Here is a 27,378-nt window from a genome sequence, read left to right on the forward strand (position 1 = left end):
ATGATCATTGCCCAGCCCAAGAAGCGAGGCCGCCTGGCAAAAAAAGACATTGGCGCCGGTTCTGGGGGGGACTGTGTAGTGGCTTACCACAAGCCAGGCGAACTGGCCCCGCTTGTAAGCCACGCGGCAGGGCAGCCGGCCAAAATAGCGTCGTCGGGGGTTTCTCTTCCTTCCAGCTCGGGGCTCAGAAACCCGTGCTTGGGGACCACGTGACGCTCGGGTGACGTCAACATCCTCCAGCGTGGTTTTCAGCAGGTTGGGAGTATAAGTGCAGCCCAGCAGCCTGCAATAAACTAGTCTGCTCACTGAGCTCAACCCATCTGGTTGCGTGTGTTATTGCAGGAGCAATAAGTCCTTAAATGAGTCCCTGATTGAGTTTATTGTTGCAGAGCCTGATGGTAGAGGGGTAGCAGCTGTTCTTGAACATGGTGGTGCGAGAGTTGTGTCTCTTTCCTGATGGTAGCAGTGAGAACAGAGCATGTGCTGGGTGGTGAGGATCCTTGATGATTGCTGCTGCTCTCAGACAGCAGCATTCACTGTAGATGATCTCAATGGTGGGGAGGGTTTTTGCCTGTGATGTTTGGGCTGTGTCCACTACCTTTTGCAGGTCTTTCTGTTCAGGGATATTGGTAGCCCCATACCAGACCAAGATGCAGCTGATCAGATCACTTTTCACCACACACACGTAGAAATTTGCCAGTGTTTCCAATATCCATATATCTATCCAAATGTTTTTTGAACTTCATAACTGCACCTGCTACTATATCTTCCTCAAAGTATCCACAGATTAATAATGCTGTTGCCAAAACCCAGAACAAGGAAACCCATCCAGGTAGGTTTCCTATCTTACCTCCTTTCCTTCTCTGGGGAAAACCACTCTACCACAACCATTGTACCTACATCCAACCCCCTCCTCACCATATCCTGTCTCTTATCCCAACTCTTTGACTCTCCAGTCTGAGTCCTAAACATGTTTAACAACCAAATCACTAACCAAGGCTCTACTCTGACACCAAAGCTGCATCCAACCTAACGCCAACTCCGAAAGAGCAGAGACTGAGGAAAACAGCACAAGTTGTGAAAATGGTAAAAGTATGGTTGAGGGAGGCAGAGGAGCACCTCCAGGGCTGTTTTGAATCAATAGACTGGACCATATTCAAGAACTCATCCTCAAACTTGAATGAATATGCCACATCTGTCACCCACTTCATCAGGCCCTGATGGCATACCTTGCAGGGCACTGATCATCTGTGCTAACCAACTAGCTGGAGTGTTCATGGACATTTTCAAACTCTCATTGCAGCAGTCAGAGGTTCCCACCTGCTTAAAATTGGCATCAATCACACCATTGCCCAAGAAGAACAGAGTGAGCTGCCCCAATGACTTTTGTCCAGTAGCACTAACATCTACTGTGAAGAAATACTGCAAGAGGTTAGTCACAGCCAGAATTAACTCATACTGGACCCACTGCAATTCGCCTACCATCAAAATTGCTCCACAGCAGATGCACAGCTCCGCTCCGAACTTCCTAGATAACGGCAACACGTTAAGTCAAGTCACTTTTATTTATCATTGATACCATACTCGCATGGTAATTAGTGAAAGGCAATATACATTTGGCCTTGACAGCAACACCAAAATGGCACAAAAACATTTGGGAATTGCACAAACATTTGAGAAACCGTGCAGATAAACAAAATTATTTAAATCTTATTTATTTGAATAACTCTTCCAAATATTAAAAAACTCTTCCAAATGACCTCCTCCTACGCTGAGTCAATGTCTAATTCCAAAACAATATCACGTAACAAACTTCCTGTCACTTACAACCAGCAATCTTGATAAGGTAACTTTACATTCCCTGTTGCTATGCATTTCTGCAAGCTATAATTTTACTTGCGAATTAAAATAGGTAATTAATTTCTAAAACAAAAGACTGCTTTCGTCAGAGAGAAATGTTCCCCCATTGTTCTATATTAAGAAGATTTATGGATTTTTTTTATCTTTAGCAAAGATCACAGCTCATATAACTCGAGCAAATGACCAGGACCACACCTCTTCCTCTAATATGATTTGATAGCTCAGCTTTGTTTAACTAGCCTTTAAAATAGACCTCAATATGCAACAAAGCACAAGGAAGAGTCTGATGGATTTCTCAAGGGAACCTGAAAAAATTAAAAGAAGTGTTTATTAATAATCTCAACCCCACAAGTGGAACAAAAGAAATGTTGAAACCTGACATAGATGAATATTATTGCCTTCCTCTACATCTCTGAGACTCTGACTTCCTGTAGTTGACATCTCAAAGATATTATCAACACTGTCTCTGCAAAATCCTCGGTACATGAAAGATAACTAAACTCATCTGGTCATCGTGCCTTGTACTGAGGACCCAATTACATTCAGTGGCATTGTGCAGGACACCAAAAGACTCCTAAAATTCGGAGAAGCCTGGGTAGGAGACCACAGCAGTAGACCAGCGAGTGGGTTGATGGCCAAAGGACTCAAACCAGGCTGCGGGTTGCTGAAGATTAGCTGTGGGATTTGTGAGGGTGCAAATGGTTAGTAAGGCTCCCGAAGGACCTTGGGAAGTTAACAGCTTCAGTTTGAAACCATGATTTGATGAGGATGACTTGGATGCCTCAAGCTCAAATTCCCATTGGAATCTTCAGGAAGAAGTCCATGGGCAAAAAAGGTGGTGGAATCCAAGACACTTTATCCCTGAAGAGATACTGAAAATGTCTTCAGTGTACTCGGAAGTATCCCACCATTTCTCTTTTATTATGAAAATGTTTGCCTTTCTTTTCATCCTTAGCTGTGAAGAAAAAATGTTATCCTAAAACTTAACATGACTGAATGATATCATGTAATAAAAGCCTCATTCCCATAGACTTAGAGGTTTCTTTCTTTTCTCATTGAATCCTTAATAGAGCATAGAATAACAAAATAATTATGGATTATTTCAGTACTCTGGATGGAATGCAGTTAAATGCAAAATAATTAGTGCCTGCTGAGTGTTTAAAACTTGTTCAACGAGGTATCCAAGCACCTGCAAGTATTAAGTTTCCCACTGAAAGTTATTTCATTGAATACACCCATTATCTCCATTGGTTCATTTGTATGATTGTTCAAGATATTATATATAGAACACACTACGATTTTAATTCAGTAGTTTATCGATTAGTGCAGAAAATGTGGATCTGCTCTATCCTCTTTATTGCTTTTACTCACGTACAACCCTCAGAAGGTAAGAGAAGTATTTTTTTGTTTATAGGCATCATCGCTAACCTTTTAGTATTCAAATTTTTATTTAAAGTTAGTATAGTGGTTAATGCAACGCTGGTACAGAACCAACAACCAGCTTCAAATCCAATGCTATCCACAAGGAATTTTCCCCTTGTCTGCTGGGTTTCCATCTGGTGCTCTCATTTCTCCCACCTTTCAAAAGCATATGGGGTTTGAGGGTTATTTGGTGCATTTGGACAGCAGGGTTCATGGGCTGGGAGGGTTTATTGCCATGCTTTATGTTTAATTGTTTTAAAATTTGAAAATATGAAGAGGTGATTTAAAAACATTCAATTTGAAACAATTGTGGTCCAGAGATTTATTATCTTTTTCTATTTATTGTCTCTTTTTAATTCAATTAAGGATACTATTCCGATTGTTTTTATATTTGTTACTGTTATGTAAGTACTTGTTTAGCTGCAGCAAGAATTTCAGTGCATGTACGTTGAGCAAAAATCTCATTATCATTATCAGAGAAGTTTCAGCTTTTCATAGATTGTAGGAATTGGCAGCACAGAATCATGCTTTTCAGTTCATGTCTCTGCAGAGGTTATTTTCATGTCCATGTTTCCGTTACTGGACATGACCTGATCCCTGAGCAGATTCAGGTCCCTGCATGCCACCAATAGACTACTTTACTCATGCATGACTTGAGGCATGAGCATGTTAATTACAAGAAAGACATGATGAGGTCTGATTCCACAGTTCCACTGACCCTATTTTCAACACAGTCTATGCAATGCAGCCATGACCAATCTCTTTCCCGAGACCAAAGGCAATGATTGTACATGAACAAATGCTTTTGTGAAAATTAACAGATTCACTGAGAAAAAGAATCTATTTGTGCTTTTCTCTCCAGACCTCAGACAACCTCAACCCTAGGGGTTTAGCAAAGAACCTAAGAGCAGAAGAAATAGGAGCAAGAGCAAGTCTCTAAATCTCCTAGCACTTACATTAAACCTATGCCCACTGGTTAAGGGAAAAAAATTTCTCTCTCTCTCTCCAGCTAATTTTGAATATGAAAAGGGAACCTTCTCAGCCTGCTCTGGGCCAAAGAAAACACTGCAGCCCATCCAGTCTCTTCCATTGGTTGAAACACTCCATTACAGAAACATTCTGGCAAATCTCCCAAATACTCCCTCTGACCCATTGAGCCTGCTTTGCCGTTCAATAAGATCACAGCTGATCTAATGATAGGATCATCTCCACCTACCTGCCTTCCCCCACTCCCCCCCCCCATCACTTAATTTCCCTACTTTGTAAAAATCTATCCAAACTTGTCTTAAATATATTCACTGACCTAGCCTCAGCTGCTTCAATGGGCAGCAACTCTCATAGATTCACCACCCTCTGGGTAAAGCAGTTCCTCCTCATCGCAGTCCTCTGGATTTTGAGGCGATGTCCCCTAGTTCTAGTCTTCCCCCACAAGTGGAAACAGCCGACCTACCTCTAACTTATCTCATCTGAAGAAATTAAAATTAAGAGGATCCTTCTGGGATTTGAGTTCAAAATCTTTCTCTTGTTTTCATATTTAAGTTTTTTTTTTAATGTGCATCTAATGAATTGTTTTTAAGAAATGAAAAATATTTAAGCACAGCAGGGCAAACCCTGTCATTTTGAAAGTCCTCTCAGAAGGTTGATAATTAGCATAATTGTACCTCCACCTTCAAACTAAAGGAGTGTGGTAGGATGAAGGTATTTGTCCCATGCAGAGAAATGAGCTGAGAGTACATATGCCTCCAGTGTATTGCCAATTTCCTCAAGCAGCTGAATAATATTATAATTTTTGATAACTTAATTTGTCATATACCTGGTTAATGCAGTATTTAATATGAATGGGAAAATTCTGGCTACTTTCTTGGAAACTTGGGTTCTTTTTAAACAACCATATTTATTAGCTAAAGCACACACAGAACTAAAATTCATGTGGAGGCATCCACTTTGATTTCCCAAGATGCCACAAACTCATCTCTGACTCCTGCTAGTGGTAGCACTCTATCAGTAAATCCCCTTTCCTTAAGATGTTTAATCCTTAACAACATGACACACTAGGCATTTACAAACTGGGGCTGCTCAGGACCCGTGTATCTTACCTATGTAATAGGTCTCTGCAGCCCCTTACACACTGGACCTAAATTGCTTGGCCAAATGGCGACCGGGCAATTTAAGGGCACTCTCGCCCCTTCGGTGATGTGGTGAGTGACGTGTCACACATTCACTGTGCCACTGGAGGCCCCACAGGGAATCCCCTGTTCCCTGTGTTGGCCTCCAAAATGTAAGTGGCCGGAGTGGGCATGGAATTGGGGGGCGGGGAGAGGGGTGCTATTGGGGCCAGGGAGAGCATGGAGTCAGAATGCTGTCGGGACCAGGGGGGCAATGCAGAGTCAGGGCTGGGGGAGAATGCTGTCAGGGCCATTGTGGGGGGGGGGGGGGGGACACTGTCAGGCAAGTGGCAAGAATAGTGAGCTGTCAGGGGAGCAGAGTGGGCTGGCGAGGAACGGATTTGGGCCAGGAGCAATAGCCATCCTTCTTACCCGTTCCAGTGGCGTAGAGGTCTATGGGTGAGAAAGGTGGCCATTGCACTCAAGCGCTGACATCATTTTCTACCCAGGCAGCCATGATCATTTTCAAATTGACCAGCAGCAGCTAAACAGTGGGTGTACATGGGCTGGCAATTCACCTCCAGTAGTTTACCCACAAATGCAATTTTTTTTAAAAATTTCACCCACTACACAGGTAGAAAGCCTGAAAAATTGGCAGATTAAACTCATATTACAATCCAATTTGTAAACCCCTACTAATACAGTTTTCTTTCAATTTAAAGTTCAACACAAGTATCAGCAACACAAACTTTTTAAGTGTGCGGTTCTTTTTCTTTTAGAGATTCAGCCTGTCAGGTGCTTTGATTTTCTTAACACTGGTGCTTGTGTCGACTCGGCCGGTCCACTACTGTCTAGCACTGGCGGTGTGTAGGCAGGATCTTCTGCATTTGTCTGTTACTGCAGTAACGTCCCTTACGTTTTCAGCAGGCTTTTTCAATTCCTCCTCAGTATTTGACCTTCCTCTGTTCTAACAGTGTAAGATCTTGGATTTACTTCCTCCAGAACAGTGCCCACCTTGTCCCAAGTGTTGGAACCTCTAGACTCACTCTGTCATTTTGTGACAGTGCCCCTAAGCTTCTTGCTGACTTGTCATGGTTTGCTTTTTGCCTACATTACAGATGCTTTTGTTTCCATTCGACATCTTCAATATCTGTATTCTTGTTTGGGTCTGCAGAGTTGGGATATTGTGTCCACTTCTAGTCACCACATGATAAGGAGGATATGTTTGCATTAGAGGGAGTATATGGGAGAATTGCCAGAATGATTTCTTGAATAGAATGTTTCAACCATGAGAAGAGACTGGATGCACTGCAATGTTTTCCTTGGCACAGAGAGCTCCCTTTTTATATATTCAAAATTAGGTAGAGCATTAGGATAGAGAGAGACAAATGTTTAACCTAACCAGAGGGCATAGGTTTAATTTAAGAGATCGGAGAACTAGAATTGTTTTCACCCAGTGTATGTTGAAACCTGGAAAAAACTACCTGAAGGGCAGGTGCTCTCACAATATTTGGATGAGCACTTGAAACATCGTGGCTAAGGAGGTCACACATCAAATGAAGGCAAATAGGAACAGAATAGGTAGGGGGCCAGCATGGGGAGAGTGAAAGGGTGTGTGTCTATGTGATATGGCTCTGTCATATAACATTATGCAATAAATGTGCATTTACTGTATTAGTTCCAAAATCACCACAGTGCTTCTTAACACAAAAGTGTTTGAGTGTCTTTAACATCTATTGAAATTAACAATAAAATTGGAACTTTAATGTTTGGAACTGATTTTTCCCTTTACAACAGTAGCCCAAACATCTGGAATAACAACATATTATGGATTAGGAGATTCCGATACAGAACTTAGTAATACATCAATCAATTTTTCAACAGCTGAAACAGGTACGAAGTCAACCTATTAGTACAAAATCAATGTAGTCCTCTGCCATATAAAGTCATATATATTGCTGTCATTTTAATATTTATCCTTCAATATTCAAAGAGTCATTGATTATTGCCGACCTGGACAAAAGTTCTGCACAAAGATGGGCTGAGAATTTTCCTGTTTTCACTCTCAATTTATGTTATGCATAGCACCTGAGATGCCGAGCAGCCAATCATATTAAAGTCTTGCATTTTATGACAGTAGTAAAGGCAAATCACAAAACTGACACGAATTTGAACAAAATGTTCACTATGACAAAGAAAAATGACTCCAGGAATTCAGAAGAAGTCAGAGTAGATGCAAAAAATACTCTTTAATTGAGAAAAAATTCTAATTAGAAACAACTCACAATAAAAGGAAACCCCCAGGTAACAGGATGCAAAGGATAATTCATTTATGAATTGATTTTCATTTTTTAACTCATTTGCTAATTTTGAAAAGGTTCATAAAATATTTCATACGTTTTAGAAACTTAAAATAACTTTTAAGAGTGCAGTCATGGTAACATTAAGAGATATTTTAAAATTGTTCTAAGTAAAATCACAAAAATACTGGAGAAACTCAGCAGGACTTGCAACATCCGTGGGAGGAAAACATATTTAATCAATGTTTCTGGCTCAAACCCTTCTTAAAGGTAAAGCAGGCAGGCACCTGAGAAGGCAAGAAAGGAAGGGAAGGAGAACAGGCGAACAGACAAAATGGGATAATTGGAGATGGATAGGTGTTTAAGTCAACACTCGACAGACATTTTCGACAAAGCCACTTGTGATGTTTCTTTTATTGCAATAAAGAAACTTGCTCTCTTTTATTACAACTATAATTTTTTCGCTTTAGAACTCACTACCTCTTGGAGGCATCCATTTTGAATTTACTCCTAGCTGCAACAACTCATCTCAGACTCCCTCAAGAGTCCCAGCCCTTATTCCACTTTGTATGTCTATGCAACACAAGTTGTGAGAGCAAGTCATGATTTAACTAGCACGTCAAAGACTTGACAATACATCCTACCCTGTGAACTCTAGGAAGAGAATGAGTTTTTGAACATCCTCAGCGTGCAGAGTGATAAACATTCACACCAATATTGAGACTTTTCCTTTGATCCACACAGATATCAATGAAAATCACAAGTCGGTTTCATGGTTAATGCAGTGAATGTCTACAATTTCAATGTCAACTCAGCGTAATAAACAGAGCATCATGTCCTTTTACTATTTCTGGAAACACCTAGAATCTTCTTTATTGCAGTAAATAAATTACTGTGGTAACTTGGTGAATTTTCCAAGAAATTCCATTCAATTAATAAATATTTTTGATTATTAGAATACATGTTTTCTAATCATACTCCCACTATAATCTTTTTTTTTTAAAACTTTATTTAAAGATAACAATCAACTTACAATGAAACAAAGAAAAAGAGATTTTTCTTTTAACATAAAAAAAACCTACCCACCCTCCCACCCCTTCAGCCAGCTCCCTTAAAGGGAGCCAAATTTAAAAAATATTTCAAAGTAGGTCTAGATTCACATACTCCAAATAAGGAGACCACATTTGAACAAAAAATGGTAATTATTATCCAAATGACATGTAATTTTTTCCATAATAATACGTTCTCAATTCATTATGCCAATGTGAAATATTAACCTCCACATTATCTTTCCAGGTACTAGCTACACACTTCCGTGCTACAGATAGCACCAAACATACAAAAGCAATTTGAAATTTATCTCACCATAATCCTTTCAAAGAAACCATATATCCAAAAAAAATCGATGGATCTAATGATAATTTAATTTTAAATAATTTTCCCAAAATCAACCTAATTCCTTTCCAAAATAGTTGTACTTTAACACAAGACCAGACTGCATGTAAAAAAGTTCCAGTACATAATCCACATCTAAAACAAGAATCCGAATTACTAAACCCATACTTTTTCAATTTCTCTGGAGTCGTATATAACTGATGTAAAAAATTATAATTGACCATCGTGACACATATCCTCCCATTTATCTTCCAGAAAAATACAAGTTAAATCACTTTCCCATTTAAGCCTAGATTTCTCCCAGCCCGGCTTATCCATAGCTTCTTGTAATAGTTGATACATATCCGAAATATAACCTTTCTTAGGTACAGAAGAAATCAAAAACTCAAATTTCATCAACATGGGTAAATTCATCTCTGTACCATAATTCACTTTTATCAAAGCTCTAACTTGATAATACACAAATAAGGAATTTACTGAGATATCAAATTTCTCCCGCAATTGATTAAAAGGAATTGACCATCTTCAAAACAATCCTGAATTATCTTTATACCCTTAGAATTCCATCTCTTCAAATGATTACTAAAGATTGAAAAAGGAATAAGCCGATTATGATATAATGGAGTTTGAATTGACAGTTTACCCTTAGATCCTAAAACCCTATATCTTTTAACCCATATCTTTAACAAATGTTTTAATACCGGCATATTACATCCTCGCAACAAATTCAAATCCCACTTAAACATAAACTGATATATCCCAGCTTCAAATAATCAAGCCATTTCCACCTTTGCCCAACTCGGAGGTTGATCCATATCCATCAGTCTGCTAATAAATCTTATGACCAGTGACACCACAGGCTATGATCGATGAAAAAGACACAGGAATGCTAAAAGAATCATGGGAGACAGGGACTGGATCATCAATCATTCCTTCAACAGGTATCAACAGTTTCATTCCCATTTTTGCACTCAAGAGACCCGCAAAATCCAATGATGCATGTTGAGAGTATTCCATGAAATACAAAACTCTTCTCAACCATTCTGTCTTACTCCCTATGATTATAAATGTACATAATCACATGAAGCAAAATTGAATTGAGTGATGCAGAGCAAATGCTAAGTCTTTTTTTATTTCACTGCACTTAGTTAAATTCCTACTGCATATCAAATAAACACAGTTTCTCAATCAAAAAACTGAGTTTAAACCCAATTATAAGATACTCTCCCTTACCTAAGGTCACAGAAGCATGTTAAAAATGTGTTTATTTCATCACTGTTTGTTATATTTATATTAGAAAAAAATAGTTTCATTCAAAGTAATGAACTTCATGGGACATGTAAGAAGTATTCAAAATGTTTAAAATAATCCATTATTCTTTTATTGCACTAATTTAATTACACAAAGTATGATTCTATCATTTTCAAAATATTTTGCTTTGTTAAACAATAATTTCTATCAATAACAACAAACCGATTTCTCACCTGAAATAACAAAACATGATGCAACAACAGATCCCTTCACATCAAACAGTTCTGGAAATCAGTTTGATGTTACTGACTCAGGAACGGTCGCAGCCACAGAATCGACCATAACAAAAGAGCAACCTTCCAATTTCTCAGATCACTCATCAGGTATTCACTACATGAAGCCAACATAATAAGTTATTAAGAATGCTTTAAACAATTAAATGCATAAATCATGGAATCCTTCTGCATAGAAACAGCCCTTCAGCTCCACTTGTCTATGTCAATAAAGATGTCAGCAAATGTTTTGCTCTTCAGCTGCTCGATATTTACAGGAACCTGATAGTGGTCAATGTTTGCAGAAATTTCAGTAAATTTATATATTTTTTGATTATTACAACATCAGAACACATTGTAATCAATTGTCAGATTATGATTTTGACTCCACTGACAAATCAGACAGTCATCAAAGAACTAGAAACAGGAACGGTGAAATATTCATGGGAGAAAGAGACTAATTCATTATACATTCCCATAACATGCTATCAACTCTTTTAGTCCAATTATTGCATGTTATAGTCCAGCAAAACACAATGATATACACTGAGAATATTTGCCAGGAAATACAAAACTTTTCTCAAATATTCTGATGTACACTCAAAGAATAAATGTACAATGCCCTCCCTAAGGTTTGGGACAAAGACATATTTTTCCTTTATTTGCCACTGTGGTCCACTGTTTTAAATTTGGAGTCAAACAATTCACTTCTGATTAAAGTGCACATTCCAGATTTTATTCAAGGTTATTTGTGTATATTTTGGTTTGACAACATAGAAATGACAGCACTTTTATACATAGTCCCCTCATTTCAAAGCATCTTTTTTTCATTTGTTTTATGCATTAACTTTTTATTTCCTTATGCAATCTAACTGTTAATATATGGAAATGTTGAATTAATTGGAAAGTCCTTGTTTGTTATATTCAAGGACAATGTATATTACTTTTTCCACATTTTCTGTATATTATTCCGTTTGTGGAAAGTTAATAAAAAGATTTAAAAAGATGAACTCAATGATGCAGAGAAAATGCTCATAGTTTTTTTGATTTCATTGTACTATGTACTGTTGAGTTAAATTCCTACTACAAGTATCAAATTAACAAAGTATCTCCATCAAAATACTATGAATTTAAATGCCATTAAAGGATATTCACACTTACCTATTGTCAAGATTCAGGATTTCTTTATCGCCATGTAAAAAAAACCAGAAAATGTAATATTACTTGAAATTTTTTTTTTAGTCTGCCATAAGCTGAGAAACATTTGCCATTTTAGTATTGCCCACTGTCCCCTACAGCCAGAAAAAAAGAGAAGCTGCAGATAGTCCCTTCAGAGTCACTGAGTGTCTGTCGATTTTCCTCCAGTGCACCCACAGCCTCTGCAGTATCCATTGGCAACCTGAGCTCCAGATCCAAACCTCCAATACAATCAAGAAACCTTCAGCACTCGAGGCCCTTCGGGAGTCCTTCTTCCCCTCAGCACTCTCTTGAATCCAGTTCCAATAGCTGGATCCATGAGCCAGCCTCCAGCATCCCACATCCTGTGTAGGTATCTTTGACAATAGGTCACCAACAGCCCACAGCCTACATGAGCCCTTTGACTACATGTTGCTGACCGCCTGCAAATTGTATGGGTCTGCTGCTGTGTTCACCATCCCGAACAGACCTCGCAGATGCAGGATTTTAAATAAAAACACTGTTAGCTCCTTTAACAAGCTACTTAAAGCCTGTATAGAGCAATCAGCATTAGCACTGGGTGGTTGGACCCAGCAGAAGCGCACTGTGCCTCTCCTCTCCACAAGTACATGAGTGGCAGCGCTGCTGTTAATGCAGCTCCACCGTACTTTTTTGTCACAGAAGCAAGTTAAAAATGGGCTTAGTTCATCCCTGTGGTATTTGTCTTAGAAAAATTATAGTTTAATTCAAAGTAATGAATTTACTGGGGTGTGCAAGAAGTACTCAAAATGTTCAAAATTATTCCATTTTTTATTGCACTAATTTAACAACACAAAGTACAAACCTATCATTTAAAAATATTTTGCTTTGTTTAATAATTATTTCTACCATATTAATAAATTCATTTCTCACCTGATATAACAGAACCTTCTGCAGCAACAGATTCATTTACATCATACAGTTCTGCAAATCAGTTTGGTGCTACTGACCCAGGGACAGTCTCACCCACAGAATCAACCATAACAAAAGAGCAACCTTCCGATTTCACAGATCATTCATCAGGTATTCACCCCATTAAGTTAACAATAATTAAAAATGCTTTAAATAATTAAAAGCATAAAGGTTCATTATTAATATATTATCTGACTCCAGTGATCAACACAGGCATTCATCAAAGAACCAGAAACAGGAATGGTGAAGGATTCATGGGAGACAGAAACTGAATCACCGTTAACAGGCATCAACTCTTTCAATCCACGAATTCCATACTGTACTGTAGTCCAACCTAACACAATGATGAACATTGAGAATATTTCCAGAACCTTCCTCAACCATACTGACTTACACACAATATAAAATTTTCGACATAACCAAGCTAACCAAAATTGTTATTTTATTGCACTGTTTTGATAAATTCCAATGACAAGAATCAAATTAACACAAAGATTCTCCATCAAAATATGGTACTGCGAGTTTAAACCCCATTTTCGGACACTCTCCTTTATCTAATGTCACAGGAGCCTGTTAAAAATGTGTTTATTTCATAGCTATTTATTGTACTTTTCTTAGAAAATAAGAGTTTAATGCTAAGTTATGAACTACTTAGAACATACAAGAAGTCTTCAAGAATGATTAAAAATACTACATTCTTTTATTGCATTTATTTAACACAAAGTATGATTCTATCAATATGACTACATTTTGCTTTATTAACAATAATTTTTAACCAATATTAATAAACAGATTTCTTACCTGAAGTAACAGAGCATGGTGCATCAACAGAGCCCTTTGCATCAAGCAGTTCTGGAAATCAGTTTGGTGTTACTGACTCAGGAACAGTCTCAGAAACAGCATCAAGCATGACAAAAGAACAACCTTCCAACGTCTCAGATCACTCATCAGGTATTCACCCCATTTATCTAATATATTAAGTTATTAAGAATGCCTTAAATAATTAAAGACAAAAAAGATCATTATGCACAGAAACAACACTTTAACTCCACTCATCCATGCAAATATAAGTGGCAGAAAATGTCTGATTCTTAAGCCACTCAATATTTACAGGGAATCTGTATGTCACTCCCTGAGTATCCCAAAAGTTCCCCTCATGGTCATGGACCTGAGCGCAGTGTGATGAAACTTTTACGCCAAATTTTGCATCTTCCATCAAACCACGCAGATGTGAATGTAAATGACAAGTACAGCCAGCTTCAATAATTTCACGGTCACATTCAATACAATAATAGAGACCATTTACTTTTACCGTTTTTATAAAGACTTAGAATTTTCTTTATGGTTGTAAAAAATCAATCGTGGTAAATGTTCACAGAAGTCACATTAAATTATTTTCTTGATTATTGCACATTCAGAGGGCATTCAAATCCATTGTATCACCATTATATTGATTCTAGCGACAACACAGGCAGTGCATAAACAAACAGGAACAGTGAAGGATTCATTGGAGACAGAGACTAATTCATCCATCGTTCGTACAACAGATATCAACTCTTTCAGTCTGATTATTGCATACTGTAGACTAACACAACACTATGATGTACATTAGGAATATTTATCTTGAAATACAAACTTTCCCCAGGTACATTTGGTCACTACCAAAGAATGTTAATGTGCGTAACAATGTAACGCTAATTCAAAATGAATGAGCAGAGCAAACGATCAGACCGTTTTTTTGCTTCATTGCACTGTTGAGATAAACTCCAACTTCAAGTATCATATTCACACAAATTTATCAAGGTGAGGTTTGTTGTCCTCAAGAATCATAACACCATTTAAATTCATCATTTTACCCTCACATTTCAATAAGACAAAATTTCAGTGGTTCCAAACATCGTCATTTAAGGCAAAATAATAGATCAATGATCTTATGGGTCACAGTTCCTGATACCTACCTGTGATAGATACAGATCACCATACGATGTGATCCTCCAGAACCAGAAGGTATCATCAGCCTTGGGAAGAACAAGGCTTTAACCATAGGTCTCTTGTGACAGACTGCTGGGATCCTGGTCAAAGAATGCACAGCATACCTTGATAGGAAGACAAGCTTGGAAATGACTCTGCCTTTGGTCAAAGCTGTCCAGGCTTTGAGGACTTTGCATCCTTATGCACACGTGAATACTGTCCTCCACACACGCTGGTGGAATTCCAGCTTGATCAGGTCCTGTCACTTGACACCATGTGCAGTGCAGTGTTGGAGACAAGGGGTGTTGTTTATTTCATCACTGTTCGATGCAGTTGATTTCTAAAAAATGGTTGAATTTAAAGTCATGAACTTCTTGGGAATATGCAAAAGATCTTAAAGGTGTTTAAAAAATACTGCTGTCTGTGTGCTTTTACTGTTCTAAGTTCATTGCACAAAGTACGATTCTACCATTTTGTATATATTTTCCTATGTTTAACAATAATTTCTATCATATTAATAAATTCATTTCTCACCTGATATAACAGATCCTTCTACAGCAACAGATTCATTAACATCAAACATTTCTGCAAATCACTTTGGTGCTACTGACCCAGGGACAGTCTCAGCCACAGAATCAACCATAACAAAAGAGCAACCTTCCAATTTCACAGATCGTTTATCAGGTATTCATCCCATTATGCTAACAAGTAGTTAAGAATGCTTTAAATAATTAAATGGATAAAGGTTCATCATTAATCTATCACCTTCTCCAGGCGTTCATCAAACATTCAAAAACAGGAAAAGTGAAGGATTCATGGGAGACAGAAACTGAATCACCATTTGTTCGTTCATATAACAGGCATCAACTCTTTCAGTCCATGAATTCCATACTGTAGTCCAACCTAACACAATGATGAACATTGAGAATATTTCCAGAACCTTCCTCAACCATACTGACTTACACCCAATATAAAATTTTCGACATAACCAAGCTAACCAAAATTGTTATTTTATTGCACTGTTTTGATAAATTCCTATGACAAGAATCAAATTAACACAAAGATTCTCCATCAAAATATGGTACTGCGAGTTTAAACCCCATTTTTGGACACTCTCCTTTATCTAATGTCACAGGAGCCTGTTAAAAATGTGTTTATTTCATAGCTATTTATTGTACTTTTCTTAGAAAATAAGAGTTTAATGCTAAGTTATGAACTACTTAGAACATACAAGAAGTCTTCAAGAATGATTAAAAATACTACATTCTTTTATTGCATTTATTTAACACAAAGTATGATTCTATCAATATGACTACATTTTGCTTTATTAACAATAATTTTTAACCAATATTAATAAACAAATGTCTTACCTGAAATAACAGAGCATGGTGCATCAACAGAGCCCTTTGCATCAAGCAGTTCTGGAAATCAGTTTGGTGTTACTGACTCAGGAACAGTCTCAGAAACAGCATCAAGCATGACAAAAGAACAACCTTCCAACGTCTCAGATCACTCATCAGGTATTCACCCCATTTATCTAATATATTAAGTTATTAAGAATGCCTTAAATAATTAAAGACAAAAAAGATCATTATGCACAGAAACAACACTTTAACTCCACTCATCCATGCAAATATAAGTGGCAGAAAATGTCTGATTCTTAAGCCACTCAATATTTACAGGGAATCTGTATGTCACTCCCTGAGTATCCCAAAAGTTCCCCTCATGGTCATGGACCTGAGCGCAGTGTGATGAAACTTTTACACCAAATTTTGCATCTTCCATCAAACCACGCAGATGTGAATGTAAATGACAAGTACAGCCAGCTTCAATAATTTCACGGTCACATTCAATACAATAATAGAGACCATTTACTTTTACCGTTTTTATAAAGACTTAGAATTTTCTTTATGGTCGTAAAAAATCAATCGTGGTAAATGTTCACAGAAGTCACATTAAATTATTTTCTTGATGATTGCAAATTCAAAAGCTTTCTAATCCATTGTATCACCATTATATTGATTCCAGCGACAACACAGGCAGTGCATAAACAAACAGGAACGGTGAAGGATTCATTGGAGACAGAGACTAATTCATCCATCGTTCGTACAACAGGTATCAACTCTTTCAGTCTGATTATTGCATACTGTAGACTAACACAACACTATGATGTACATTAGGAATATTTATCTTGAAATACAAAACCTTCCCCAAGTACATTTGGTCACTACCAAAGAATGTTAATGTGCGTAACAATGTAACGCTAATTCAAAATGAATGAGCAGAGCAAACGATCAGACCGTTTTTTTGCTTCATTGCACTGTTGAGATAAACTCCAACTTCAAGTATCATATTCACACAAATTTATCAAGGTGAGGTTTGTTGTCCTCAAGAATCATAACACCATTTAAATTCATCATTTTACCCTCACATTTCAATAAGACAAAATTTCAGTGGTTCCAAACATTGTCATTTAAGGCAAAATAATAGATCAATGATCTTATGGGTCACAGTTCCTGATACCTACCTGTGATAGATACAGATCACCATACGATGTGATCCTCCAGAACCAGAAGGTATCATCAGCCTTGGGAAGAACAAGGCTTTAACCATAGGTCTCTTGTGACAGACTGCTGGGATCCTGGTCAAAGAATGCACAGCATACCTTGATAGGAAGACAAGCTTGGAAATGACTCTGCCTTTGGTCAAAGCTGTCCAGGCTTTGAGGACTTTGCATCCTTATGCACACGTGAATACTGTCCTCCACACACGCTGGTGGAATTCCAGCTTGATCAGGTCCTGTCACTTGACACCATGTGCAGTGCAGTGTTGGAGACAAGGGGTGTTGTTTATTTCATCACTGTTCGATGCAGTTGATTTCTAAAAAATGGTTGAATTTAAAGTCATGAACTTCTTGGGAATATGCAAAAGATCTTAAAGGTGTTTAAAAATACTGCTGTCTGTGTGCTTTTACTGTTCTAAGTTCATTGCACAAAGTACGATTCTACCATTTTGTATATATTTTCCTATGTTTAACAATAATTTCTACCATATTAATAAATTCATTTCTCACCTGATATAACAGATCCTTCTACAGCAACAGATTCATTAACATCAAACATTTCTGCAAATCACTTTGGTGCTACTGACCCAGGGACAGTCTCAGCCACAGAATCAACCATAACAAAAGAGCAACCTTCCAATTTCACAGATCGTTTATCAGGTATTCATCCCATTATGCTAACAAGTAGTTAAGAATGCTTTAAATAATTAAATGGATAAAGGTTCATCATTAATCTATCACCTTCTCCAGGCGTTCATCAAACATTCAAAAACAGGAAAAGTGAAGGATTCATGGGAGACATAAACTGAATCACCGTTAGTTTGTTTACATAACAGGCATCAACTCTTTCAGTCCACGAATTCCATACTGTAGTCCAACCTAACAGAATGATACACATTGAGAATATTTCCAGAACCTTCCCCAACCATACTGACTTACAGCCAATATAAAATTTGGAACATAACCAAGCTAACCAAAATTGTTATTTTATTGCACTGTTTTGATAAATTCCTACGACAAGAATCAAATTAACACAAAGATTCTCCATCAAAATATGGTACTGCGAGTTTAAACCCCATTTTTGGACACTCTCCTTTATCTAATGTCACAGGAGCCTGTTAAAAATGTGTTTATTTCATAGCTATTTATTGTACTTTTCTTAGAAAATAAGAGTTTAATGCTAAGTTATGAACTACTTAGAACATACAAGAAGTCTTCAAGAATGATTAAAAATACTACATTCTTTTATTGCATTTATTTAACACAAAGTATGATTCTATCAATATGACTACATTTTGGTTTATTAACAATAATTTTTAACCAATATTAATAAACAAATGTCTTACCTGAAATAACAGAGCATGGTGCATCAACAGAGCCCTTTGCATCAAGCAGTTCTGGAAATCAGTTTGGTGTTACTGACTCAGGAACAGTCTCAGAAACAGCATCAAGCATGACAAAAGAACAACCTTCCAACGTCTCAGATCACTCATCAGGTATTCACCCCATTTATCTAATATATTAAGTTATTAAGAATGCCTTAAATAATTAAAGACAAAAAAGATCATTATGCACAGAAACAACACTTTAACTCCACTCATCCATGCAAATATAAGTGGCAGAAAATGTCTGATTCTTAAGCCACTCAATATTTACAGGGAATCTGTATGTCACTCCCTGAGTATCCCAAAAGTTCCCCTCATGGTCATGGACCTGAGCGCAGTGTGATGAAACTTTTACACCAAATTTTGCATCTTCCATCAAACCACGCAGATGTGAATGTAAATGACAAGTACAGCCAGCTTCAATAATTTCACGGTCACATTCAATACAATAATAGAGACCATTTACTTTTACCATTTTTATAAAGACTTAGAATTTTCTTTATGGTCGTAAAAAATCAATCGTGGTAAATGTTCACAGAAGTCATATTAAATTATTTTCTTGATTATTGCAAATTCAAAAGCTTTCTAATCCATTGTATCACCATTATATTGATTCCAGCGACAACACAGGCAGTGCATAAACAAACAGGAACGGTGAAGGATTCATTGGAGACAGAGACTAATTCATCCATCGTTCGTACAACAGGTATCAACTCTTTCAGTCTGATTATTGCATACTGTAGACTAACACAACACTATGATGTACATTAGGAATATTTATCTTGAAATACAAAACCTTCCCCAAGTACATTTGGTCACTACCAAAGAATGTTAATGTGCGTAACAATGTAACGCTAATTCAAAATGAATGAGCTGAGCAAACGATCAGACCGTTTTTTTGCTTCATTGCACTGTTGAGAAAAACTCCAACTTCAAGTATCATATTCACACAAATTTATCAAGGTGAGGTTTGTTGTCCTCAAGAATCATAACACCATTTAAATTCATCATTTTACCCTCACATTTCAATAAGACAAAATTTCAGTGGTTCCAAACATTGTCATTTAAGGCAAAATAATAGATCAATGATCTTATGGGTCACAGTTCCTGATACCTACCTGTGATAGATACAGATCACCATACGATGTGATCCTCCAGAACTAGAAGGTATCATCAGCCTTGGGAAGAACAAGGCTTTAACCATAGGTCTCTTGTGACAGACTGCTGGGATCCTGGTCAAAGAATGCACAGCATACCTTGATAGGAAGACAAGCTTGGAAATGACTCTGCCTTTGGTCAAAGCTGTCCAGGCTTTGAGGACTTTGCATCCTTATGCACACGTGAATACTGTCCTCCACACACGCTGGTGGAATTCCAGCTTGATCAGGTCCTGTCACTTGACACCATGTGCAGTGCAGTGTTGGAGACAAGGGGTGTTGTTTATTTCATCACTGTTCGATGCAGTTGATTTCTAAAAAATGGTTGAATTTAAAGTCATGAACTTCTTGGGAATATGCAAAAGATCTTAAAGGTGTTTAAAAATACTGCTGTCTGTGTGCTTTTACTGTTCTAAGTTCATTGCACAAAGTACGATTCTACCATTTTGTATATATTTTCCTATGTTTAACAATAATTTCTACCATATTAATAAATTCATTTCTCACCTGATATAACAGATCCTTCTACAGCAACAGATTCATTAACATCAAACATTTCTGGAAATCAGTTTAGTGCTACTGACCCAGGGACAGTCTCAGCCACAGAATCAACCATAACAAAAGAGCAACCTTCCAATTTCACAGATCGATCATCAGGTATTCACCCCATTATGCTAACAAGTAATTAAGACCTTTAAATAATTATATGGATAAAGGTTCATCATTAATCTATCATCTTCTCCAGGCATTCATCAAACTGTCAAAAACAGGAAAAGTGAAGGATTCATGGGAGACATAAACTGAATCACCGTTAGTTTGTTTACATAACAGGCATCAACTCTTTCAGTCCACGAATTCCATACTGTAGTCCAACCTAACAGAATGATACACATTGAGAATATTTCCAGAACCTTCCCCAACCATACTGACTTACAGCCAATATAAAATTTGGAACATAACCAAGCTAACCAAAATTGTTATTTGATTGCACTGTTTTGATAAATTCCTACGACAAGAATCAAATTAACACAAAGATTCTCCATCAAAATACAGTACTAGGAGTTTAATTCTCATTTTTGGACACTCTTCCATATCTAATGTCACAGAATCCTGTTAAAAATGTGTTTATTTCATAGCTATTTATTGTATTTTTCTTAGAAAATAAGAGTTTAATGCTAAGTTATGAACTACTTAGAACATACAAGGTCTTCAAGAATGATTAAAAATACTACATTCTTTTATTGCATTTATTTAACACAAAGTATGATTCTATCAATATGACTACATTTTGGTTTATTAACAATAATTTTTAACTAATATTAATAAACAAATGTCTTACCTGAAATAACAGAGCATGGTGCATCAACAGAGCCCTTTGCATCAAGCAGTTCTGGAAATCAGTCTGGTGTTACTGACTCAGGAACAGTCTCAGAAACAGCATCAAGCATGACAAAAGAACAACCTTCCAACGTCTCAGATCACTCATCAGGTATTCACCCCATTTATCTAATATATTAAGTTATTAAGAATGCCTTAAATAATTAAAGACAAAAAAGATCATTATGCACAGAAACAACACTTTAACTCCACTCATCCATGCAAATATAAGTGGCAGAAAATGTCTGATTCTTAAGCCACTCAATATTTACAGGGAATCTGTATGTCACTCCCTGAGTATCCCAAAAGTTCCCCTCATGGTCATGGACCTGAGCGCAGTGTGATGAAACTTTTACGCCAAATTTTGCATCTTCCATCAAACCACGCAGATGTGAATGTAAATGACAAGTACAGCCAGCTTCAATAATTTCACGGTCACATTCAATACAATAATAGAGACCATTTACTTTTACCGTTTTTATAAAGACTTAGAATTTTCTTTATGGTCGTAAAAAATCAATCGTGGTAAATGTTCACAGAAGTCACATTAAATTATTTTCTTGATTATTGCAAATTCAAAAGCTTTCTAATCCATTGTATCACCATTATATTGATTCCAGCGACAACACAGGCAGTGCATAAACAAACAGGAACGGTGAAGGATTCATTGGAGACAGAGACTAATTCATCCATCGTTCGTACAACAGGTATCAACTCTTTCAGTCTGATTATTGCATACTGTAGACTAACACAACACTATGATGTACATTAGGAATATTTATCTTGAAATACAAAACCTTCCCCAAGTACATTTGGTCACTACCAAAGAATGTTAATGTGCGTAACAATGTAACGCTAATTCAAAATGAATGAGCAGAGCAAACGATCAGACCGTTTTTTTGCTTCATTGCACTGTTGAGATAAACTCCAACTTCAAGTATCATATTCACACAAATTTATCAAGGTGAGGTTTGTTGTCCTCAAGAATCATAACACCATTTAAATTCATCATTTTACCCTCACATTTCAATAAGACAAAATTTCAGTGGTTCCAAACATTGTCATTTAAGGCAAAATAATAGATCAATGATCTTATGGATCACAGTTCCTGATACCTACCTGTGATAGATACAGATCACCATACGATGTGATCCTCCAGAACCAGAAGGTATCATCAGCCTTGGGAAGAACAAGGCTTTAACCATAGGTCTCTTGTGACAGACTGCTGGGAACCTGGTCAAAGAATGCACAGCATACCTTGATAGGAAGACAAGCTTGGAAATGACTCTGCCTTTGGTCAAAGCTATCCAGGCTTTGAGGACTTTGCATCCTTATGCACACGTGAATACTGTCCTCCACACACGCTGGTGGAATTCCAGCTTGATCAGGTCCTGTCACTTGACACCATGTGCAGTGCAGTGTTGGAGACAAGGGGTGTTGTTTATTTCATCACTGTTCGATGCAGTTGATTTCTAAAAAATGGTTGAATTTAAAGTCATGAACTTCTTGGGAATATGCAAAAGATCTTAAAGGTGTTTAAAAATACTGCTGTCTGTGTGCTTTTACTGTTCTAAGTTCATTGCACAAAGTACGATTCTACCATTTTGTATATATTTTCCTATGTTTAACAATAATTTCTACCATATTAATAAATTCATTTCTCACCTGATATAACAGATCCTTCTACAGCAACAGATTCATTAACATCAAACATTTCTGCAAATCATTTTGGTGCTACTGACCCAGGGACAGTCTCAGCCACAGAATCAACCATAACAAAAGAGCAACCTTCCAATTTCACAGATCGTTTATCAGGTATTCATCCCATTATGCTAACAAGTAGTTAAGAATGCTTTAAATAATTAAATGGATAAAGGTTCATCATTAATCTATCACCTTCTCCAGGCGTTCATCAAACATTCAAAAACAGGAAAAGTGAAGGATTCATGGGAGACAGAAACTGAATCATCATTTGTTCGTTCATATAACAAGCATCAACTCTTTCAGTCCATGAATTCCATACTGTAGTCCAACCTAACACAATGATGAACATTGAGAATATTTCCAGAACCTTCCTCAACCATACTGACTTACACCCAATATAAAATTTTCGACATAACCAAGCTAACCAAAATTGTTATTTTATTGCACTGTTTTGATAAATTCCTATGACAAGAATCAAATTAACACAAAGATTCTCCATCAAAATATGGTACTGCGAGTTTAAACCCCATTTTTGGACACTCTCCTTTATCTAATGTCACAGGAGCCTGTTAAAAATGTGTTTATTTCATAGCTATTTATTGTACTTTTCTTAGAAAATAAGAGTTTAATGCTAAGTTATGAACTACTTAGAACATACAAGAAGTCTTCAAGAATGATTAAAAATACTACATTCTTTTATTGCATTTATTTAACACAAAGTATGATTCTATCAATATGACTACATTTTGCTTTATTAACAATAATTTTTAACCAATATTAATAAACAAATGTCTTACCTGAAATAACAGAGCATGGTGCATCAACAGAGCCCTTTGCATCAAGCAGTTCTGGAAATCAGTCTGGTGTTACTGACTCAGGAACAGTCTCAGAAACAGCATCAAGCATGACAAAAGAACAACCTTCCAACGTCTCAGATCACTCATCAGGTATTCACCCCATTTATCTAATATATTAAGTTATTAAGAATGCCTTAAATAATTAAAGACAAAAAAGATCATTATGCACAGAAACAACACTTTAACTCCACTCATCCATGCAAATATAAGTGGCAGAAAATGTCTGATTCTTAAGCCACTCAATATTTACAGGGAATCTGTATGTCACTCCCTGAGTATCCCAAAAGTTCCCCTCATGGTCATGGACCTGAGCGCAGTGTGATGAAACTTTTACGCCAAATTTTGCATCTTCCATCAAACCACGCAGATGTGAATGTAAATGACAAGTACAGCCAGCTTCAATAATTTCACGGTCACATTCAATACAATAATAGAGACCATTTACTTTTACCGTTTTTATAAAGACTTAGAATTTTCTTTATGGTCGTAAAAAATCAATCGTGGTAAATGTTCACAGAAGTCACATTAAATTATTTTCTTGATTATTGCAAATTCAAAAGCTTTCTAATCCATTGTATCACCATTATATTGATTCCAGCGACAACACAGGCAGTGCATAAACAAACAGGAACGGTGAAGGATTCATTGGAGACAGAGACTAATTCATCCATCGTTCGTACAACAGGTATCAACTCTTTCAGTCTGATTATTGCATACTGTAGACTAACACAACACTATGATGTACATTAGGAATATTTATCTTGAAATACAAAACCTTCCCCAAGTACATTTGGTCACTACCAAAGAATGTTAATGTGCGTAACAATGTAACGCTAATTCAAAATGAATGAGCAGAGCAAACGATCAGACCGTTTTTTTGCTTCATTGCACTGTTGAGATAAACTCCAACTTCAAGTATCATATTCACACAAATTTATCAAGGTGAGGTTTGTTGTCCTCAAGAATCATAACACCATTTAAATTCATCATTTTACCCTCACATTTCAATAAGACAAAATTTCAGTGGTTCCAAACATTGTCATTTAAGGCAAAATAATAGATCAATGATCTTATGGGTCACAGTTCCTGATACCTACCTGTGATAGATACAGATCACCATACGATGTGATCCTCCAGAACCAGAAGGTATCATCAGCCTTGGGAAGAACAAGGCTTTAACCATAGGTCTCTTGTGACAGACTGCTGGGAACCTGGTCAAAGAATGCACAGCATACCTTGATAGGAAGACAAGCTTGGAAATGACTCTGCCTTTGGTCAAAGCTATCCAGGCTTTGAGGACTTTGCATCCTTATGCACACGTGAATACTGTCCTCCACACACGCTGGTGGAATTCCAGCTTGATCAGGTCCTGTCACTTGACACCATGTGCAGTGCAGTGTTGGAGACAAGGGGTGTTGTTTATTTCATCACTGTTCGATGCAGTTGATTTCTAAAAAATGGTTGAATTTAAAGTCATGAACTTCTTGGGAATATGCAAAAGATCTTAAAGGTGTTTAAAAATACTGCTGTCTGTGTGCTTTTACTGTTCTAAGTTCATTGCACAAAGTACGATTCTACCATTTTGTATATATTTTCCTATGTTTAACAATAATTTCTACCATATTAATAAATTCATTTCTCACCTGATATAACAGATCCTTCTACAGCAACAGATTCATTAACATCAAACATTTCTGCAAATCATTTTGGTGCTACTGACCCAGGGACAGTCTCAGCCACAGAATCAACCATAACAAAAGAGCAACCTTCCAATTTCACAGATCGTTTATCAGGTATTCATCCCATTATGCTAACAAGTAGTTAAGAATGCTTTAAATAATTAAATGGATAAAGGTTCATCATTAATCTATCACCTTCTCCAGGCGTTCATCAAACATTCAAAAACAGGAAAAGTGAAGGATTCATGGGAGACAGAAACTGAATCATCATTTGTTCGTTCATATAACAAGCATCAACTCTTTCAGTCCATGAATTCCATACTGTAGTCCAACCTAACACAATGATGAACATTGAGAATATTTCCAGAACCTTCCTCAACCATACTGACTTACACCCAATATAAAATTTTCGACATAACCAAGCTAACCAAAATTGTTATTTTATTGCACTGTTTTGATAAATTCCTATGACAAGAATCAAATTAACACAAAGATTCTCCATCAAAATATGGTACTGCGAGTTTAAACCCCATTTTTGGACACTCTCCTTTATCTAATGTCACAGGAGCCTGTTAAAAATGTGTTTATTTCATAGCTATTTATTGTACTTTTCTTAGAAAATAAGAGTTTAATGCTAAGTTATGAACTACTTAGAACATACAAGAAGTCTTCAAGAATGATTAAAAATACTACATTCTTTTATTGCATTTATTTAACACAAAGTATGATTCTATCAATATGACTACATTTTGCTTTATTAACAATAATTTTTAACCAATATTAATAAACAAATGTCTTACCTGAAATAACAGAGCATGGTGCATCAACAGAGCCCTTTGCATCAAGCAGTTCTGGAAATCAGTCTGGTGTTACTGACTCAGGAACAGTCTCAGAAACAGCATCAAGCATGACAAAAGAACAACCTTCCAACGTCTCAGATCACTCATCAGGTATTCACCCCATTTATCTAATATATTAAGTTATTAAGAATGCCTTAAATAATTAAAGACAAAAAAGATCATTATGCACAGAAACAACACTTTAACTCCACTCATCCATGCAAATATAAGTGGCAGAAAATGTCTGATTCTTAAGCCACTCAATATTTACAGGGAATCTGTATGTCACTCCCTGAGTATCCCAAAAGTTCCCCTCATGGTCATGGACCTGAGCGCAATGTGATGAAACTTTTACGCCAAATTTTGCATCTTCCATCAAACCACGCAGATGTGAATGTAAATGACAAGTACAGCCAGCTTCAATAATTTCACGGTCACATTCAATACAATAATAGAGACCATTTACTTTTACCGTTTTTATTAAGACTTAGAATTTTCTTTATGGTCGTAAAAAATCAATCGTGGTAAATGTTCACAGAAGTCACATTAAATTATTTTCTTGATTATTGCAAATTCAAAAGCTTTCTAATCCATTGTATCACCATTATATTGATTCCAGCGACAACACAGGCAGTGCATAAACAAACAGGAACGGTGAAGGATTCATTGGAGACAGAGACTAATTCATCCATCGTTCGTACAACAGGTATCAACTCTTTCAGTCTGATTATTGCATACTGTAGACTAACACAACACTATGATGTACATTAGGAATATTTATCTTGAAATACAAAACCTTCCCCAAGTACATTTGGTCACTACCAAAGAATGTTAATGTGCGTAACAATGTAACGCTAATTCAAAATGAATGAGCAGAGCAAACGATCAGACCGTTTTTTTGCTTCATTGCACTGTTGAGATAAACTCCAACTTCAAGTATCATATTCACACAAATTTATCAAGGTGAGGTTTGTTGTCCTCAAGAATCATAACACCATTTAAATTCATCATTTTACCCTCACATTTCAATAAGACAAAATTTCAGTGGTTCCAAACATTGTCATTTAAGGCAAAATAATAGATCAATGATCTTATGGGTCACAGTTCCTGATAC

General features: G+C 36.7%; 1 protein-coding gene across 1 annotated transcript in view; it reads left to right on the top strand.

Annotated features, from left to right (window-relative positions):
* Nucleotides 1-27,378, top strand: part of LOC138743598 (serine-rich adhesin for platelets-like) — a 32,534-nt gene continuing 5,156 nt past the window's right edge. Inside the window, exons 1-18 of the mRNA XM_069899112.1 lie at nt 1-114; nt 778-832; nt 13,525-13,683; nt 15,250-15,387; nt 16,086-16,223; nt 16,732-16,818; nt 17,789-17,926; nt 18,625-18,762; nt 19,271-19,357; nt 20,328-20,465; nt 21,160-21,297; nt 21,806-21,892; nt 22,863-23,000; nt 23,699-23,836; nt 24,345-24,431; nt 25,402-25,539; nt 26,238-26,375; nt 26,884-26,970. Coding sequence (XP_069755213.1) covers nt 1-114; nt 778-832; nt 13,525-13,683; nt 15,250-15,387; nt 16,086-16,223; nt 16,732-16,818; nt 17,789-17,926; nt 18,625-18,762; nt 19,271-19,357; nt 20,328-20,465; nt 21,160-21,297; nt 21,806-21,892; nt 22,863-23,000; nt 23,699-23,836; nt 24,345-24,431; nt 25,402-25,539; nt 26,238-26,375; nt 26,884-26,970 — 2,143 coding nt within the window. The remainder of the gene's footprint in view (nt 115-777; nt 833-13,524; nt 13,684-15,249; nt 15,388-16,085; nt 16,224-16,731; nt 16,819-17,788; nt 17,927-18,624; nt 18,763-19,270; nt 19,358-20,327; nt 20,466-21,159; nt 21,298-21,805; nt 21,893-22,862; nt 23,001-23,698; nt 23,837-24,344; nt 24,432-25,401; nt 25,540-26,237; nt 26,376-26,883; nt 26,971-27,378) is intronic.

The sequence above is a fragment of the Narcine bancroftii genome, chromosome 9, assembly GCF_036971445.1.
Source record: "Narcine bancroftii isolate sNarBan1 chromosome 9, sNarBan1.hap1, whole genome shotgun sequence".
Taxonomy (NCBI): domain Eukaryota; kingdom Metazoa; phylum Chordata; class Chondrichthyes; order Torpediniformes; family Narcinidae; genus Narcine; species Narcine bancroftii.